This window comes from Pelodiscus sinensis, chromosome 26 (genome assembly GCF_052426305.1).
Source record: "Pelodiscus sinensis isolate ZL-2025 chromosome 26, ASM5242630v1, whole genome shotgun sequence".
NCBI classification, from domain to species: Eukaryota; Metazoa; Chordata; order Testudines; family Trionychidae; genus Pelodiscus; species Pelodiscus sinensis.
The window spans coordinates 21,934,713-21,952,024 of NC_143077.1; the positions used below are offsets into that span (position 1 = coordinate 21,934,713).

A 17,312-nucleotide genomic window follows, 5' to 3' on the forward strand; every position below is an offset into this window, starting at 1 on the left:
CATACAGATTCAACTTAAGAACAAACCTACAGTCCCTATCTTGTACGTAACCCGGGGACTGCCTGTATTTACCATTGTGGACGGCATCCAATACTATATCCATGTGGCCCTGAGGATGTCAAATAGACTACAGCGATGTGTTGATTGGGCCACAAGCAGCCCACAGGCCAGAGACTGAGAACCACTTAGCCTAACCAACATAGCCATAATGCGTACAGCAGTGGTATGTAGGCCCACGCAAGAGACTGCTATATTTTTCTGAGTGAAATAAAGGAAAGCAATTTTATTCCTGGGCAACATAATACTTAAACTCTACTGCTCGACAAACTAGATGCTGTTTCTTAATATGCAAAGATGGCATCCAATTAAGGCACCTGAATATTTAGCATTCTTGAAACAAATAGAAGTCACAGGCTAAAGAATACTACAAGAACAATAATATCATCTAGACTGTATTCCTTAAGTTACAGTGGAACACAAAAACTAGCTAAACACAAGTCACAAAAAATGCACAAAATCAGACATCTGTGCATAAAAGGACATCTGACAGGCACAAAAAGGGAGGACAAAAGTACATTGAGAGGGAAATGTCCATGAGGTTAATTTTAAAATACCAGGTAACCTAGGAAGGTTAAAAATATAAGCAGAAAATCAAGTTAAATGGCGATAAAACAAGCTATAGTACAATATCCAAAGAAAAATGCCAACACACAGATAATGAAATAAGCGTGAGGCAATCAATAGTGATGCTGGGATTGTTCAAGAGATGGTAGTAGGCATCAAATTAGATAGGACCTTGTCGGGTGTTGTGGAAACAAAAATATGAATGATTTTAGGCTTGATGGGCACCATGTTATAGAATGGTGAGGTGGGAGGGAAGGAAATTATGCAGGTCTGGTGAAACTGTTCTGAGCATTTTTATACCATAAAGAGGAAGACAAACTTGAATTAACTTACAGATAATTATTATGGGTCTGAAGAGTGATTTATGAGAAAAGATTAAAAAAAGAGCTCACTAAGAGTAAAGACAACTGACTGCAATTATTTGTGGGATCAAAACACCATGGAAGCAGATAACTTTGTGGCACAGGGACCCAGGAGATTATTTAGTAATATAAACTGAAACTAAGTGGAAAAACTAGGTTGAATATCAAGTAAGGTCTATTGACAGCAATATCTATTAGGCTATTAAAAAAAGTATTCTACTGTAGAGAGTAGAAAATCTATTCCTCGGATAATAAGTTTTCACTAGTCCTGGGAACGATTTATGCTATAGCGATTTTCCATCCTCCTATAAATCTGATATTTACTCTGCAAGAATATGCATTCAGTAAAAAGTACCCTACATATACTGTCAAGGGAATCAGTCTGAAACTATCCATTACCCTCTAATACCATTAGCGGAACTGACTGACTACCAGAGATTAAGTATTCACATCACCAATATCAATGAGAAAAAGTTGGCTCTTAAACTGCACGAATACCAAACTTGTAAAAACTGCTTTACAAGTTTTTACTGGAAACAAAGAGGCTAACCAGAGATTTTTTTCTGAAAGAACACCCCATCAATGTTTAATTAATGGAGTTTGCCAATCTCCTAGAACTGGAAGGGACCTTGAAAGGTCATCAAGTCCAGTCCCCTGCCTTCACAGCAGGACCAAGTACCACCCCTGACAAATTTTTGCCCCAAATCCCTAAATGGCCTCTTCAAGGACTGAACTCACAACCCTGGGTTTGGCAGGCCAATACTCAAACCACTGAGCTATCCCCCCCCAAACTACTATTGCAAAACTCCAAATAAAACCTTTGGAAGGACTCAAGAGCTACGTCGAGACTACATCCCTTTTTCGGAAAAGGGATGTAAACTAGACGTATCGCAATTGCTAATGAAGCGGGGATTTAAATCTCCCGTGCTTCATTAGCATAAAAATGGCTGCCTTATAAGGGATCTTTCGGAAAAGGCTTTATTTTCCGAAAGATCAGCGTCTAGACTGGCGCTTCTCTCTGGCAAAGCTCCGTGCCGAAAAAAAAGCAGCAGCCATTTTTATGCTAATGAAGCACGGGAGATTTAAATCCCCACTTCATTAGCAATTGCGATACGTCTAATTTACATCCCTTTTCCGAAAAAGGGATGTAGTCTAGACGTAGACAAGATACATAAACCTAATCCCTTTCCACTCAGTATGGCATAGTCAGCAGAGTTTGTGTTTCAGCAGAGTTTTAAAAAACAAAGCTCCTGCAGCTATAAAGAACCTTAAAAAGAAAACTTTCAGCTCCCACAAAAGGATTTAAAGGGATGGTCCAAGCAGCCTTCCTCCCCTGCCCCACCGCCAAAGTCAGGCTCACATCTCATGAGACTACAGGCTTTAAATTACAGGTCACAGAAACAAGCTGCTTTTGCTGACATTTCATAATTAAAGGCTGAGCAGAAACATTTACTTCTCTTATTTGAAGGAGACCAGGACATCAGAAGAGAATATTTTAATATGGCTCACCAACAAAAAGAGCTCACAATCAAATAAACTTTTAGTGGATTCCTTGCAATTGAGTTGACTACTCTGACACAAACCATGGTTTATGAAAGAAATCTCAAAGAAGAATGGAAAGATCTCATCCTGGGGGATTCACACTCATTTGTCTTGCATAAAAAACTGTCAATTGTTCCACCACAGATTTTACTCTTTTACAAACACAAGAGATTTACTACTTCATGGCTATAGTACCAACCATTATGAACATTTAACCCAACCCGTACTTTTGTATACTACTACTTCATAAGACACATCCCTTAAGAATTTTATTAACTAATGTTCCATTAAAAAAGAAAAAACAAATCTCACTTGGACATTTTCAGATAAAAACTCCTCAGTTCTCTGAAAGCAACACATTTTGCTCCCTTGACAATTTCCAGGAATTAGTAATAATCCACCAAAGTGGGTAAAGCATACTCTCATAAGAAACAGTTTGATATTCATTTAACATGCATAATTTGCTAACATGTAGAGTCAAAAAAGTCAGAGGGGACACTGCTCCCCCACTAAGTCTAAAATATTTAAAAAAGGATTATGCGCGCGCGCTGGTACCAAGTCCAAAATGTAACCAGGATAGAATAAAGATAAACCCCAGAGATATCTTGAATTTTGTATCTGATGCAAAGAGGTTTACTTCACAGACCAGAACAGGTCTTAGAACTCATAGCTACATTGATTAAAACCCCATGCCTCATTCCTCAGATGGCACAGGCATATAGTGAGATGGTTTGAGGAAGATGAACATTTTGATAGCATTCTGGAAGTACTTGAAGAAAACAATTGGTGAGGATTATAAGCTAAACGCATATGCCTTATATCAATATGTGGGATCAAAGCGTGGCTGTAATTCATGAGCCAGTCTATTAAAAAGCAGACATCTACCCCACAGGTAAATCTTCTGTGCTTAATACCGGGACATTTATCTATGGGCTTCTTCAAGTGTACTGGAAAAGGGCCTGGTATGCTGAAGCCTGGCACTCAGTGCCATTCTAATGGGTAAAAGCTAGCTACGCAGGGACTACCCTTTCCCATGTTTGGTCTCCTCTGAGCATGGAGAGGAGTGGAGGGATGAGAGATCGGCCTGAGGGATTTCAGTATAGTTTTACTTTCCATTTCCTTAGTCACTATAGCCTTCAACTGCAATCAGAAGAGATTCCTCCCTTTTTCCAAAAGGTGAGTAAATGTCTCCTGTACTTCTTGCTAAGGTCTGGACACCCACACCCATGCGCACTTGCAAGCATCAATCCCTCATTTGGCGGCTCTTGCTACTAAATGGCAAGCATCAAACGCCACCCTCACCTGATGCTTGGCCGTCTCCATACCCTCCAGAATTGTCGTCTTGAAGTCCTCCTGCTTGCCCTGTGGAAGGAAAGAGGAGAACTCAGGGACCTTACTCCATAAATTAAAATCATATTTGGACATAAAGGCCTGGCAGTTGGTGATTTAAGTATTAAACTTCACTAACTAACTAAACACATTTTCTTCTAAAGTTTTGTTTTTGTTATTGGAACCCTTTAAATTACTCTTGCGGGAAAGGTAGAAGCACACGGTATGTAGTATTCTTGGTGGCTCAATAATTATGATCAGCTTTTATTAATAGCTGAGAGTGGAATAGCAAGATTACACTTAGTATCAATATGAAGACTAGTTGGATGGGTATACTGACAACCTAGGGATCTGAAGCTGCAAGAATTTGATAAATTTGCCCTGAATATTCCTGCATTTGCTACCTGAAGTGGAACAGAGTAAATCATTCTGAAAAGCATCTGTTATTTTCAAGAGAGCCTTTTCCTTCTCTTCCATACATTTTCCTTGAAGCTGGAAGCATGAACCATGCAAGGTTCAGGACAACAATATGTGCTTCAATCCCTGTGGTAAACCTACATTCTATTAGAATGCTAAAACAAGCCTAGAAGTGGAGGTGGGTCAACAGTATTGACCCACTGATGACTGGTTTGGGCAGCTATACTCTTGGGTACACTATAAAGGTATTAAGTACTTTGAACTTTTACTATATCCAGAGCTGGGCACATAAAGAAATGCAAAGTACCCAGCTGAATGGTCTGAAGAGACCTTGAAGTTCTCTCACCTTACATAAAAGTCCTGCCTGAATGAAAATACTAATTGGAAAATGAGTAATTTTAGGAATAGGGTAAGTGTCTGCAATGCCTATGGGAGCAAGCTTTTAGGCCCCTCTCTCATGGCTCACTAACTTCTACTGGCGGAACTCTCTAAAACTTTTGCTCATAGAAGATATGCTTCTACGACTAGATGGTTCTGTCATTACATCTCAGCTCCCAAGTGCAGGAAGCAGTGGAATGATCTGAAGTTATCTGAGTAGTCTAGATCACCACTGAGGCACCTTCAAAGCAATGCTTCAATGCAATCTCCCAAGACCCAGCAGATCCTAAAGGCCAAACAAATCTCCTATGCTCAACGGAAAAGACTTCTGAAGCTCCCAGTGGCTAAAGGGACAGTAGCGTTTCTCAGGTCATGAGGACTGAAAGTGACATCCTCAAATAGATCACACTGTTTTACTCCCCTGTGGTACAGAACACTGGTTAAGACTGTTCGTTAGGCTTGGGGGATCTTTTTGTAAAACTGGGATACAGTTTGAAGTTTAGGGAGCCTCTGGCATCCTACCATATAAATTTAGCAAATTACCTCCCACGCCAAATCGAACCTGATAAGATGTATGATAAGTCAGATATTTGCATCCTTTTGTATGTTAAAAATGCACTCTGAACTCCACAACATCCCACATTTACACAAAATAAAAATGGAAAATAGGAAATAAGGGAAGGGAAATCTGAACTATAAAGTACTCCACAGAAGTTACTACCCATACTGAAAGCTTTAGCAAAATACAGGACTATGTAGCACTTAAAGACTAACAAGATGGTTCATTAGATGATGAGCTTTCGTGGGCCAGACCCACTTCCTCAGATCAAATAGTGGAAGAAAATTGTCACAACCATATATACCAAAGGATACAGTTAAAATTTTTTGTATCTCTATCCTTTGGTATATATGGTTGTGACAATTTTCTTCCACTAGTTGATCTGAGGAAGTGGGTCTGGCCCACGAAAGTTCATCATCTAATGAACCATCTTGTTAGTCTTTAAAGTGCTACATAGTCCTGTATTTTGTTTCAGCTACACCAGACTAACACGGCTACATTTCTATCACTATTCTGAAAGCTTTAGGGCACTTCAAGTTCCAATGTGATCAAGAGAAAGGCTCTTAGGAGAAGGGTTAGGTAGCTACACATACACTTTCACTCATATGAAGAGGATGAAGTGGTTGGGGGGGGGGGGGGGTTGGGGTTTTTTTTTTTTAAAAAACACTTGCTAGTTTGCCAGACTGACTATCATTGGGGAAAGTCTACTGAATTTTTATACCCACTTCTAATTTTTTAGGAGCGACTGAGCCAAAAGTTATTTGAATGAAAAATGAGCACTCATAGGTTCTAATCAGAACTGGGGACCTACAGTGCTCATAGCTCCACAACCACAGTGAGAAAATGCCACTAAAGCACAAAGTTTATTTTCATATCAAGACACACACTCATGCCTTGTGTACATTAGGAATTTGATCAATCTCTTGCAGGCCCTGGCTGTCAGTCATCAGTCTCTCTGAACTGGTGCTGACAACATGAGTAGATAGAACAAAGATGTTTTCAGTACTACTACAGAATGTGCGATGCTTTGTATTTACATGTACTACAGTCAACTGTTTTCAATACCAGTTCAGAGAGGCACTACTGACTTGCACTTTTAATAGCAAGCCAATTACTGAGCACAGATGTGGCTTAGAGTTACTGGAATACAGCTCAGGTTTCAAAATATATTTCTGACAACAAGCAAGTAGATGTACTGTAAGTCAGAGAAATGCCTATTCTCTCACAGTAATGAACTGAAATGGACAATCCTTGTCAATATCATATGGTTCCAGCTGAACAAACGATGTAAAGAGCAGACTACAGTATTCAAAAGCCTCTGCCTCTTGGGATAGACGGGGAAGGAGCACAATTTTCTGAAAAGCAGCGAGGGAGAAAGACAGGCAGAATCCATTTTAATTTTGCTATTGTTTTTCTTACATATACAAGAGCAAAGTACCAGTCACCCATAGTATTCAAATAAAGGCAGTGGAAAGCAGCAAAGGAGACTTAAAATTCCATGCTCAGTTTAAATTTAAGAAGAAGAAGAAGGAAAAAAAAAAGGAAGGAGGCAGACCACAGAGCAGTCATTGTGGGCAAGTGACTGGAGCAAATTTAATCTTGCTCTCTCTTGGCAAGCAGCAGCTATACACATTACTTATCACAAACTAAAAAGACTGACAGACGAATAGACAAATGGGGTCTGAGTGGGAAGAGAAGCCATGGGAAGTGGGGCAAAAAGGATAAACTCCAAATTGATGAAGGCAGGGATGAAAAACAATAAAGGTTGCTTAATTTAAAAGGAGTTTAACAATATTCAAGAACTGACATAATTTAACAGACATTTAGATTGTTAACAGAAAAACCTGTACTCTCTTCTCTCCCCCCCCCATTCTTTTCAATTGTTCTCCAAAGCGGAGTAGCCAGCAAAGTGAAGTTAAGCTTCTAATACAATATTTTTAAAGTTACTTTAATTAAATATGCCTCTGAACACTGTTTTATAATACTGAGGGTCTTCCTTGCTAAAGCTTGAAATTTCCGAATGCTCTGAACATTCTCCCAACCAGGGCCATCCCATCACATCCTAAACAAAGCCCAAAGCGTTACTACTTAGTAAGCTCTGTTACCACAGAATGTAGGGTCTTGTTACTTGATTTTACTATCTCTAGGGACAACAATGTAAACAAATAACTAGGTTGTAAAATAGTTTTTGCTGTTAAATTAAAAGCCATTGAATGTTATGTTTGCAAAACTGACATTTGTTAAGAAATACAAAATGTTCTTACGGTATCACCAACTTGTTCACTTCTTATCTTGGTTATCTATACATAGTATTATAAACCAATTATAACCAAAATAGAATAGAAAACGGGTCATGCAAAGTAGCCAAGTTAACCATGAGGCAGAAAATAGATTCTACGTTTTCTGATTTTGCAATATTAACCTATCATTGTACTTTCTGCATTTATATAATAAAAAGGCTTAAGGAATTTAATATTCCAATTAAGCTTTAATTCCATGCTTCACTAAGAATGGGAAGAGACACATTTTATCACAATGAGTAAATCTACACTAGAAAAAACTATCAATGCAATGTGGAATATGAGTTTGCTGCTAGTACTGTTTGGATGAAGAGTTTTCAGCAAGTCTACACCCTCAAAGTAACAAATTTTCTCATTTTTAAGTTTGCTGTATCCTAACAACTGAAGAGACAAAAACTACACTGCTCAGCAAAATGCACGATTAAACCCATTTTACAAATATAAAAGCAGAAAGGCTAGAGATTGGATATGAGAAGAATCTCTTTTAGTAAGTCTTTTTTCCTGAAACTCAGATGTGTCAAGGTTTTTTACATGGTCCAGGGGCAGATAATACAACAAAGGCAGGACAAAACAGCCTGGAATGTAGCATGTTTCAAAAACAAGATACATCTAATGGTCCAGCTATACTATACACTACTGGTGATAGCATGTAGTGTATGTGTAGCTAGCTGCCACAGTGAAAATTTGCCTGCTTTCATGGTGTCATCTGAAGCTACATGTCTTAGTGAAAAGCTCAATAGCAGGGAAGCATGGGGAAAGACTACAGAAGCAGCTAAAAATAGCAGCATCAACACAGAAGCAATGGCTTAGTATACAGAAAGCAAGTGAGACAGGGTAGATACTCACACACTTACATACACCCTTCACAATACAGGGCTATGTAGCTCTTTAAAGACTAACAAGATGGTTTATTAGATGAGCTTTCGTGGGCCAGACCCACTTTCTCAGATCGATCTGAGGAAGTGGGTCTGGCCCACGAAAGCTCATCATCTAATAAACCATCTTGTTAGCCCTGTATTTTGTTTCAGCTACACCAGACTAACACGGCAACATTTCTATCACTATACACCCTTCAGGCATTTCTTTATTTGCTTAAGCCATGCTTCACTGGCTATACTACTAAGCATACCTATAATGGGGGAGAAGGGGAAACCTATGCAGGTATCAAGTATCAGAGGGGTAGCCGTGTTAGTCTGAATCTGCAAAAGCGACGAGGAGTCCTGTGGCACCTTATAGACTAACTGAAGTGTAGGAGCATAAGCTTTCGTGGGCAAAGACCCACTTCATCAGATGCATCTGACGTACACTTAACTACCAGTATATCCCTTACAGATGCTTTTGCCTGAAAAATTAGGAATGAGACAGGACACAGAAAGCAGTCACTCAATTTCACAAATACAAAATCTAAGAACACAAATTCCCATTGCTAAAGGAGACATTTCACCTTACCAAAAGGCAGGAAGGAAAGCAATCAAGTTTATGCAAACAGTATCTTGCCAGAAATAGAAGAATACAAACCTACAAATTTACAGTTTAAGGCATCAAGAAACCATAGTCTAATATCAAATTAGTCCAGGGAATTCTCAAACTTGATTATAACGTGATCCCCTTCTGACAACAAAAATTACCACATGACTCCAGAAGCCTGCCAGAAGCTTCCCCAGGCCAGAGGGCCAAAGCCCAAACCGCACTGCCCTGGCCAGCAGAGCCAAAGCCCAAGCGTGAACCACACTACCCTGGGCAGAGGGACCAGACACAAACCCAAGGGCTTCAGCCCCAGGTTGGAAGCCTGTAACATGAGCCCTGCCATCCAGGGTGGAAGCACTCAACCAAAGGCAGTGTGGTTCAGCTTTGGCCCTGGTCAGTAGGGCTTGGGTCTGGAGTGGTACAGCTTGGGCTTCATGCCTGGGCCCCAGTAATTCTATCACTAGCCCTGTTGACTCCATTACAACTGGGTCACACCTACAGCATGAAAATTACTAAATTAGTCTAATCTCCAGCATAGCACACACCAAGAATTCACCCAATAATTTCTGGCATCTTTTCCTGTAGAGAAACAAACAATGAATATTTGCAGCTAAACAGATGTTGAAAAAGCTACTGGCACAAGTATTTGCTTATCCAGATTATCATTTAAAGACAGAACAACCAGTGCTAAAGATGCAGTCTTGTCATGCACATTTCAGTATGTGGTCTTGTCATGCACATTTATATAAGATCAGAACATGGCAATCTGCTCTTATGTATCTGTGTAGCCTCTTTTCACACGGAGACCAGCTGAGAAAGTTTCACAGAACATTTTTCTAAATGATCTAAAAATCAGGGTCATGATACTGTATCTGAATGACCACAAGTTTCTGCAGCTGAAACAATGCAAATATTACATTGTTAGAAGAGTTGATTCTCCACTCACCAGATGGCTCTTCTGGTTCGCTCTCATTCTCTTCTTCTGGAGGGGCTGGAGGTGGTGGTGGTGGCAGCTTTTTCTCTTTCTCCGCTTTAGCATTTCTCTCCTCCTCGGAATAATACTCATCTTCAGAGAGGTTTGCAAGACTCTCATCCATCTCCCTGTACTCCACCTGCAAAACAGCACAATTACATGGTAAGCACCACAGAACAAGATAATGGGTTTTAATACCAAAGCAAGCACTGGAAACATCAGGGCTATGTCTACACTCGCGGCTTCTTGCGCAAGTACGGCCATTCTTGCGCAAGAATCCGCAGAGCATCCACACTGGCTGCCTGCTCTTGCACAAGGAAATTTACAGTACGGCGTGGTAAGAGAGGGCTTCTTGCGCAAGAGCTACACTCTTTTAACAGGTGTAAGCCCTCTTGCACAAGAGCTCTTGTGTAAGAGGGCAGTGTGGACGCTCGGCAGGGATTTCTTGCACAAGAAAGCCCTATGGTTAAAATGGCCATCAGAGCTTTCTTGCGCAAGAGAGCGTCCAGACTGCCATGGATGCTCTTGCATAAAAGCACATCTCCCACACGGCAGTGTGGACGTTTTCTTGCACAAGAGTTCTTGCACAAGAACCCTTGCGCAAGAAGCCACCAGTGTAGACATAAGCCTAAGAAACTATTCATGAAAATTCAGTTTGAAGTGGTGATCCTTTTAGCCTTACGTACTTCCAAGAAGATAGTTTCGCAATAAAAATTTGCCAGCTTGTGACAGTTAGAGAACCATAGCAAACAACTAAAAGATGTCATACCTGCCTCTACAGAATTGAGATCGTGAATCCTTGAGAAAACCTCCTGGGAAGGCTCCCAGAATGCCCACTAGAGAACATGGGATATTACCCTGTTACTACTTCTTTGAAAAGTACTCCAAATAAGAATCCCTCTATTACAGCTGATTGTTAAGAGTGCTAGTGAAAGTGTAGGCAGTAACCCAAAGTTTCCTTGGAGCATGAAGCAATGGCTATTATCAAATGAAGTTTTTCTGAAGAAAAACCATGCCTTTTTTATTTTTAAACTAAAAACCACTTAGTGAAAACAGAGCACCTAATGAAAAAACTGAAGCCCAAACTCAAATGAGCAAGTGAAAACTGGAGGAGTTGATATCCAAGAAAGAAATTAAAAGACAGGAGACTGGGAAGCTTCACTTACAGGAAAACAGAAAACTGTTAATGAACAGGACACAGATTTAAGAGCTCTTTGAATATCAAGTTGCGAATAGGACTTTAATGGCAAAAGACATGCATCTATGTGGCACATTTGATTAGCTCACTAAAATAAAAAAAGCTTCACACCTTTGAGCTCAAATAACTACTGCATGTGTCTTGTAATGCTCAGAAAAAGATAGCAATGAATTCAGGATTCAACTACAGCATCACTTCCATCCCTATAAAACTTAGATTTCCTTACTGACTAACGCTCACAGATATTTGAGTGATTAAAAAAGGAACTTGCCAAGACCATGAATACCACAACACAGGGAGCTTTCAAGTATGTTAGATTCATTCATGGTTGACAAAAGTCAATGAAAATCTTACCGTTATTGTCTTTGGACTCCTGAAAAATGAATAAGAAGGGTAGTTGTCAATAAGCTAGGTATGGAAAGAAGAAGATTATGGTTAAAGGGATCATTGGGGTCTGTTTATACCATGTTGCAAGCCTTTTACATTCACAGAACTGGAAATCCTTCTGGCAGATTCCTTTAAAGGTAATTTCCATGGTGCTAAAATAGCATAATTCATAACATTAATACAAAGATAAAGAGGCCTCATACCAAGGCTGTAATGCAATAACTTATGTTTCAGGCCCTTTTCCTACTACAGAAGTTAGGATAGACTATACAGGCAGTCCCCGAGTTACGCAAACCAGGGAGACGGAGCAAAGCCGTGGAGGACGCGGGCGGTCCCGCCACCCGTGTCTCCCTGGTCTGCTGGGGGGAGGGCGGGGTGCAGCTAGTGCCCCACCTCCCCCCCCCCCCCCCCAGCAGACCAGGCTTTTCTTGCCTACGCCTGGGGTAGAGCAGCTGGGGCGCTGCCGGGTTGGTCCCGCAGCGCCGCTCCTCGGTGCTACTGTACCAACCCAGCAGCACCCCAGCTGCTCTGCCCCAGGCGTCCTGATTCAGCCGCTGCTGGTCAGTTTCAGCAGTGGCTGAATCAGGACGCCTGGGGCAGAGCAGATGGGGTGCTCCAGTAGCGCTGAGGAGCGACGCTACTGGAGCAACCCAGCAGCACCCCAGCTGCTCTGCCCCAGGCGTCCCCAAGTCAGCCACTGCTGAAACTGACCAGGGGCTGACTACAGGAAGCCCGAGGCAGAGTTGCTCTGCCCCGGGCTTCCTGGAATCAGCCGCTGATCAGTTTCAGCAGCAGCTGACTTGGGGACGCCTGGGTTTCTTAAGCTGAATCCGTATGTAAGTCAGAACTGGCGTCCAGATTCAGCCGCTGTTGAAACTGATCAGTTTCAGCAGCGGCTGACGCCAGTTCCAACTTACATACAGATTCAACTTCGGAACAAACCTACAGTCCCAATCTTGTACGTAGCCTGGGGACTGCCTGTATTCTTACCATTAGAATACAGCAGCTGAAAATGTAGAAATGGTGTGTGGGTGGGTGTACAGGGAAGGAGGGGGGCGGGCTGACTCAAACGCTATGCCTCTAGGTCTCTACTGTTCTAGAATCCATGATGTCTGGAAAAGGCCTTTCAGACTAGGAGAGTGAAAAGCACACTTGGTAACTGATCATTTGTGACTAGACATGCAATCTTATGTGATGGGTCACTGATTCTGCAGCGGAACTGAACTGTATGCCAGCATGGGTCATGGGGCTTTCTGAAATTGTCAAAAATACTTTTGTATCAAATACTCGGCCTGGGAATATACATCAACCCTATCTAAAGTACAGAGAAAGCAGTCGTTGCTACAGTCAGTTCAGTGCCAGCAGCACAAGAATGGTAGCTCTTTGCTCAAGTGAAAGAGTCCCAAGGGATAAAATGAGGGCTGTATACTAATTAGGGATGTTAAATATCAGTTAATTAAATAGTCGAGTAACCTCATGAATATAGGCTCCGTGGGTAGGGCTGGTAGCCAATTCACTCCACCTCACTCCCAAGGAGCCTCGACACTCTGTGCTGCTGCCTCTGTATCAGAGGCAGCAGCACTGGGTGCTAGGCAGGAGCTGGTCTATGAGGGGAGCCAGTTAAAAAAAAAAATCAGCTCCCCTCATGGACCAGTTACCTGTTGCCCCATACTGCTGCATCTGATAAAGGCAGCAACCCCATCTAGGAGGAGTCTGAGCTCCCAGACCCGGCAAGAGCCAGAACTGAGCCAGGCTGCCTGCCCACCTGGCTCCTAATACACTTTAATGCAGAGCCACAACAGGGGTAGGTCCTGGAACCACTGCAAGCCAGAACTGAGCTGTGCTGCTGGCCAACCTGCTAAAAAATGAACTGGCTCCGGGGAGGGGGAGGATGCATGTAGTCTACAGCGATAACCTATAGCTTATTTGTTAATGAGTGAATCAATTACACTATTACATCCTTAATACTAACTGGCTTAACCCATCTGAGACAGTATCTTTCTTTAGGTATGAGAGTGCTGTATCTTGAGTTGACAGCTGCTGTGGGCATGAAGTTACCATGTTGCTTCTTCATCCAAGGCTGGATAGATCTATGGTCACTACATAATGAGATACTGGAATTTGTAAGTCCAGCACTAGTAAGAAATTCCCAAATGGTCAAAGAGGATTTTAGGTCAACCATCTCTAGGAATCAATGCAGACCACTTGGTACCCTTCTTCCATCTGGGATCTACGTGCCCAAGAGCTGTTTCATATGGAAACATGGCATATGTACTATAGTTATTGGTAGCCATATGTAGTGATGTGAGGTGAGACTATTCTCCGAGAACAAGAATATTCTGAGAATTATTATTTCCTGAGAATTTTTGAGAATTTTCTAATTTTTCATTTCCTCTTGAAATAATATATTATATTCAACTTTTACAACACCCTGAATGTTAAAGAGCTTTCGTGATCATTCAAGATAGCTTGAGAACGTTATAGAATTTTCCAGAATGTTATGGAACTTTCTAGAACATTCATGAGTCAGGAATTCTGTCTGTTATGGAACTTTCTGGAAGCATCACAAAAAGTATATAAAGATATAACACATGTATTCTCTTTTGTGAAAGGTGTCATTGTGTCTTCATCAGTATGAAAAGAAGAACTAAGCCTAAAAGTGATGTGTGGGATGATTTCCTTCATAAAAACAGTTAAAGACAAAGTGTTATATGAATGTAAGTACTGCAAGGCTGAATACATCAGAAATGCGACACGGATGAGATAGCATATTTCCAATTGTTTGAAGATTCCTGCTTACATCAAAGAAAAGACAACAAAATTCTCAGAGTCCAGAAGCAGATCACCTCAACCATCAACATCTACAGAACACTGTGATAGTGAATTTACATCACCACCTTCCACATCTAGTTCAGCCAAGGTGTGTGACTCTAAGTTGCTACTTTGATTCTATGAATGAAACTGAAAAAGTTTTGGATGAATTTTTTGCACAATCTATATTCTCATTGGGATCACCTCTTTCACTGGTTGAAAATGAAGACTGGATTATTTTCATGCAAAAATTAAGATCATCTTACAAGATGCCATCTAGATACACGCTTTCTAACAAACGTTTGGAAGCTGAATATCGACATGTTGATGCTCTTATAAAAACAAAAATTGCTGAAGCCTCTTCTCTTGCACTGCAGTGTGATGACTGGAGCAACCAAATAAATGAATCTGTTATAAATTTTATCAATACCGCAACCAGTATTTTACAAGACAGTGGCAACCGATGTTGAACGGCATACTGCTGAGTATATGGCATTCCGTATGGAAGAAATAATGACAGAAACAGGCACTGAAAAAATTGGCGCCATTGTCATGGATAATGCTGCAGCAACAGTGAAATCCTTATCCATGTTTAACAAAAAATACAATCACATTGCTATGTACATTTTTGCTGCTCACACACTAAATTTGTTAATCAGTAACTTTATCTGTTCAAGAAACTGAAGCTACCTGTAAAACTATTGTGAAGAAAATTAACAAACTGCAAGTTTTACAAGCTCATTTTATTGAATTTCAAAAAGAGAAATAAGTCAAACTTGTGCACTTAAATTGCCAGTTAAAACAAGGTGGGGTTCCATTTTTATCGTGTTTGAAAAGCTTACTGGGAAAAAAAAAGGTCTTAAAATGCCTTGCTGTCCATGAAGATTTACAGACTAAACTGAGCAAATGTACCAGGAATTCAATCCTGGATGAAGATGTATTTTAGGTAGGGGTCCAAAAACTTCATGCACTGATAATTCCTGTTGTTAAATGGATCACACTGTTTGAATCTGACCAGCCAAAAAGGAGCAAAGTTCCTGAACGTTTCAGGGAATTAAGCGATCATTTTGATAGCTACTTCCTGAAAGTCCACCTACCAAACAAGAAAACAGTATGTGATGAAAAGTTTTGAAAAAAGAAAAGATATGGCTCTAAAAGACATTCACTATGCTGCAAATATTCTAGATCCAAAATTCAACAGTGAGTGCCTTACAAGAAATGAATACAAGGAACTGAATTAATCAATTAATTAGTCACAGGAACGTATGGCACTGATCACTCAGCAAAAGTCATTGCAGAGCATCGTGCTAAAGAACGTTTTTTTGGAAAATCATATGTAACAAAATCAGCTGGCTCAGTAGATGCAGTAACATAGTGGAAAAGTATTTGCTATGGATCAAAATTAGGGAAAGCAGCGATCAACATATTGACTATGCCACCACCAACAGCAGCAACTGAAAGAAGTTTCAGTACTTACAGTATCATTCATAATGCAAAAAGAAACAAGTTAACACAAGAAAGGGCAGGCAAGCTGACATTCATAGCCCAAAACATAAAGATCTTAAAAACCCAAATGATGCTCCATTGAAATCCCCAAGAGAAAAAAGAAAACAGAACCAAAGAAATGAGGAAGAAGAAACTGATGATGAAGAGAAAGAAGAAGTCAAAGAGGAGGATATATATGAGGAAGAAGAAGGAGACAGAAAGATATGGGTCAGATTCGGAAAGTGCAGATTCTGATTAGACTTGTATTCAATCCAGAAAGTTAAAAATATTTGTATCCTGCAACAGAAGATTTGTAATAAAAGTTCTAGTAATTTAAACCTGCCTTTTTTCCTTTACTTTCCCAAATTTTCATTTTAACAATTGGAAGCTTTCATGATTATTTTACTAAAGACAGACATTATTTAAATAGTAACATTCTTTAAAAAAACCTATTTAACAAGTATTTAAGAGAAAATTCTCAAAAATTCTTGCATTGGAGAATATTCTCAAGAAATTCTCGGGAATAAACTGTCCGAGAATGTTAACATCACTAGCCATATGTCTCCATAAATCACAGCATTATCTAAGCTATCAATTACTGGGCCCATGAAAATCCTCTCCGCTTTACTGATATCCTGGATCCAAGGCAGAAAGCATAGATGAACCATATCAAGTCAATAAACTCTCATGCAGTTGTTTACAAACAAGTTACTTTATCTGTACAGTTTCTTGGGCTGCTTTCATCACCTTTCACAAATGCATTAAGTAACTGACTGACATGCATCACATGTGGCTCATTACAGATGTACCCAAACAAGTAGCTTATAAACAAGGGACCTTCAGGGCCCCTAAACAAACTGATACTTAGACATCTCCAGAGTATTATTTTATCAGCCAATCCCACTAGATGCAGAAGTACGAATCAGCTTCTGTACCTAAAGATTGGAAGATAGCAAATGTGACACCAATATTTTAAAAGGTCTGTAGAAGCGATCCCAGCAATTACAGACCAGTAAGTCTAACGTTAGTACCCGGCAAATTAGTTGAAACAATAGTAAAGAAGAAAATTGTCAGACACATCGATGAACATAATTTGTTGGGGAAAAGTCAAAATGGTTTCCGTAAAGGGACATGCTGCCGTACTAATCTATTAGAGTTCTTTGAGGGGAGGGGATCAACAAACATGTGGACAAGGGGATCCAGTGAATATAGTGTTTTAGTTTTCCAGAAATACTTTGACAAGGTCCCTAACCAAAGCTCTTAAGTAAAGTAAGCTCTCATGGGATAAGAGGGAAGGTCCTCTCATGGATTGATAACTGGTTAAAAGACTGGAAACAAAGAGTAGGAATAAATGGTCAGTTTTCAGATTGGAGAGATAACTAGTGGCGCCCCCCCAAGGGTCTGTACTGGGACCAATCCTATTCTACCAATTTATAAAAGGATTGGGAGAAAGGATTAAACAGTGAGGTGGAAAAATTTG

General features: G+C 40.4%; 1 protein-coding gene across 2 annotated transcripts in view; it reads right to left on the reverse strand.

Moving 5' to 3' along the window:
* Positions 1–17,312, reverse strand: part of KDM1A (lysine demethylase 1A) — a 143,575-nt gene that overhangs the window by 105,428 nt on the left and 20,835 nt on the right. The window contains exons 2-3 of one of the 2 annotated variants that reach the window (XM_075908908.2): positions 9,925–10,090; positions 3,831–3,890 (exon numbers count right to left, since the gene is read on the reverse strand). In XM_075908908.2, the coding sequence (XP_075765023.1) occupies positions 3,831–3,890; positions 9,925–10,090 (226 nt within the window). The remainder of the gene's footprint in view (positions 1–3,830; positions 3,891–9,924; positions 10,091–17,312) is intronic. The other variant, XM_075908909.2, reaches the window with a different exon arrangement.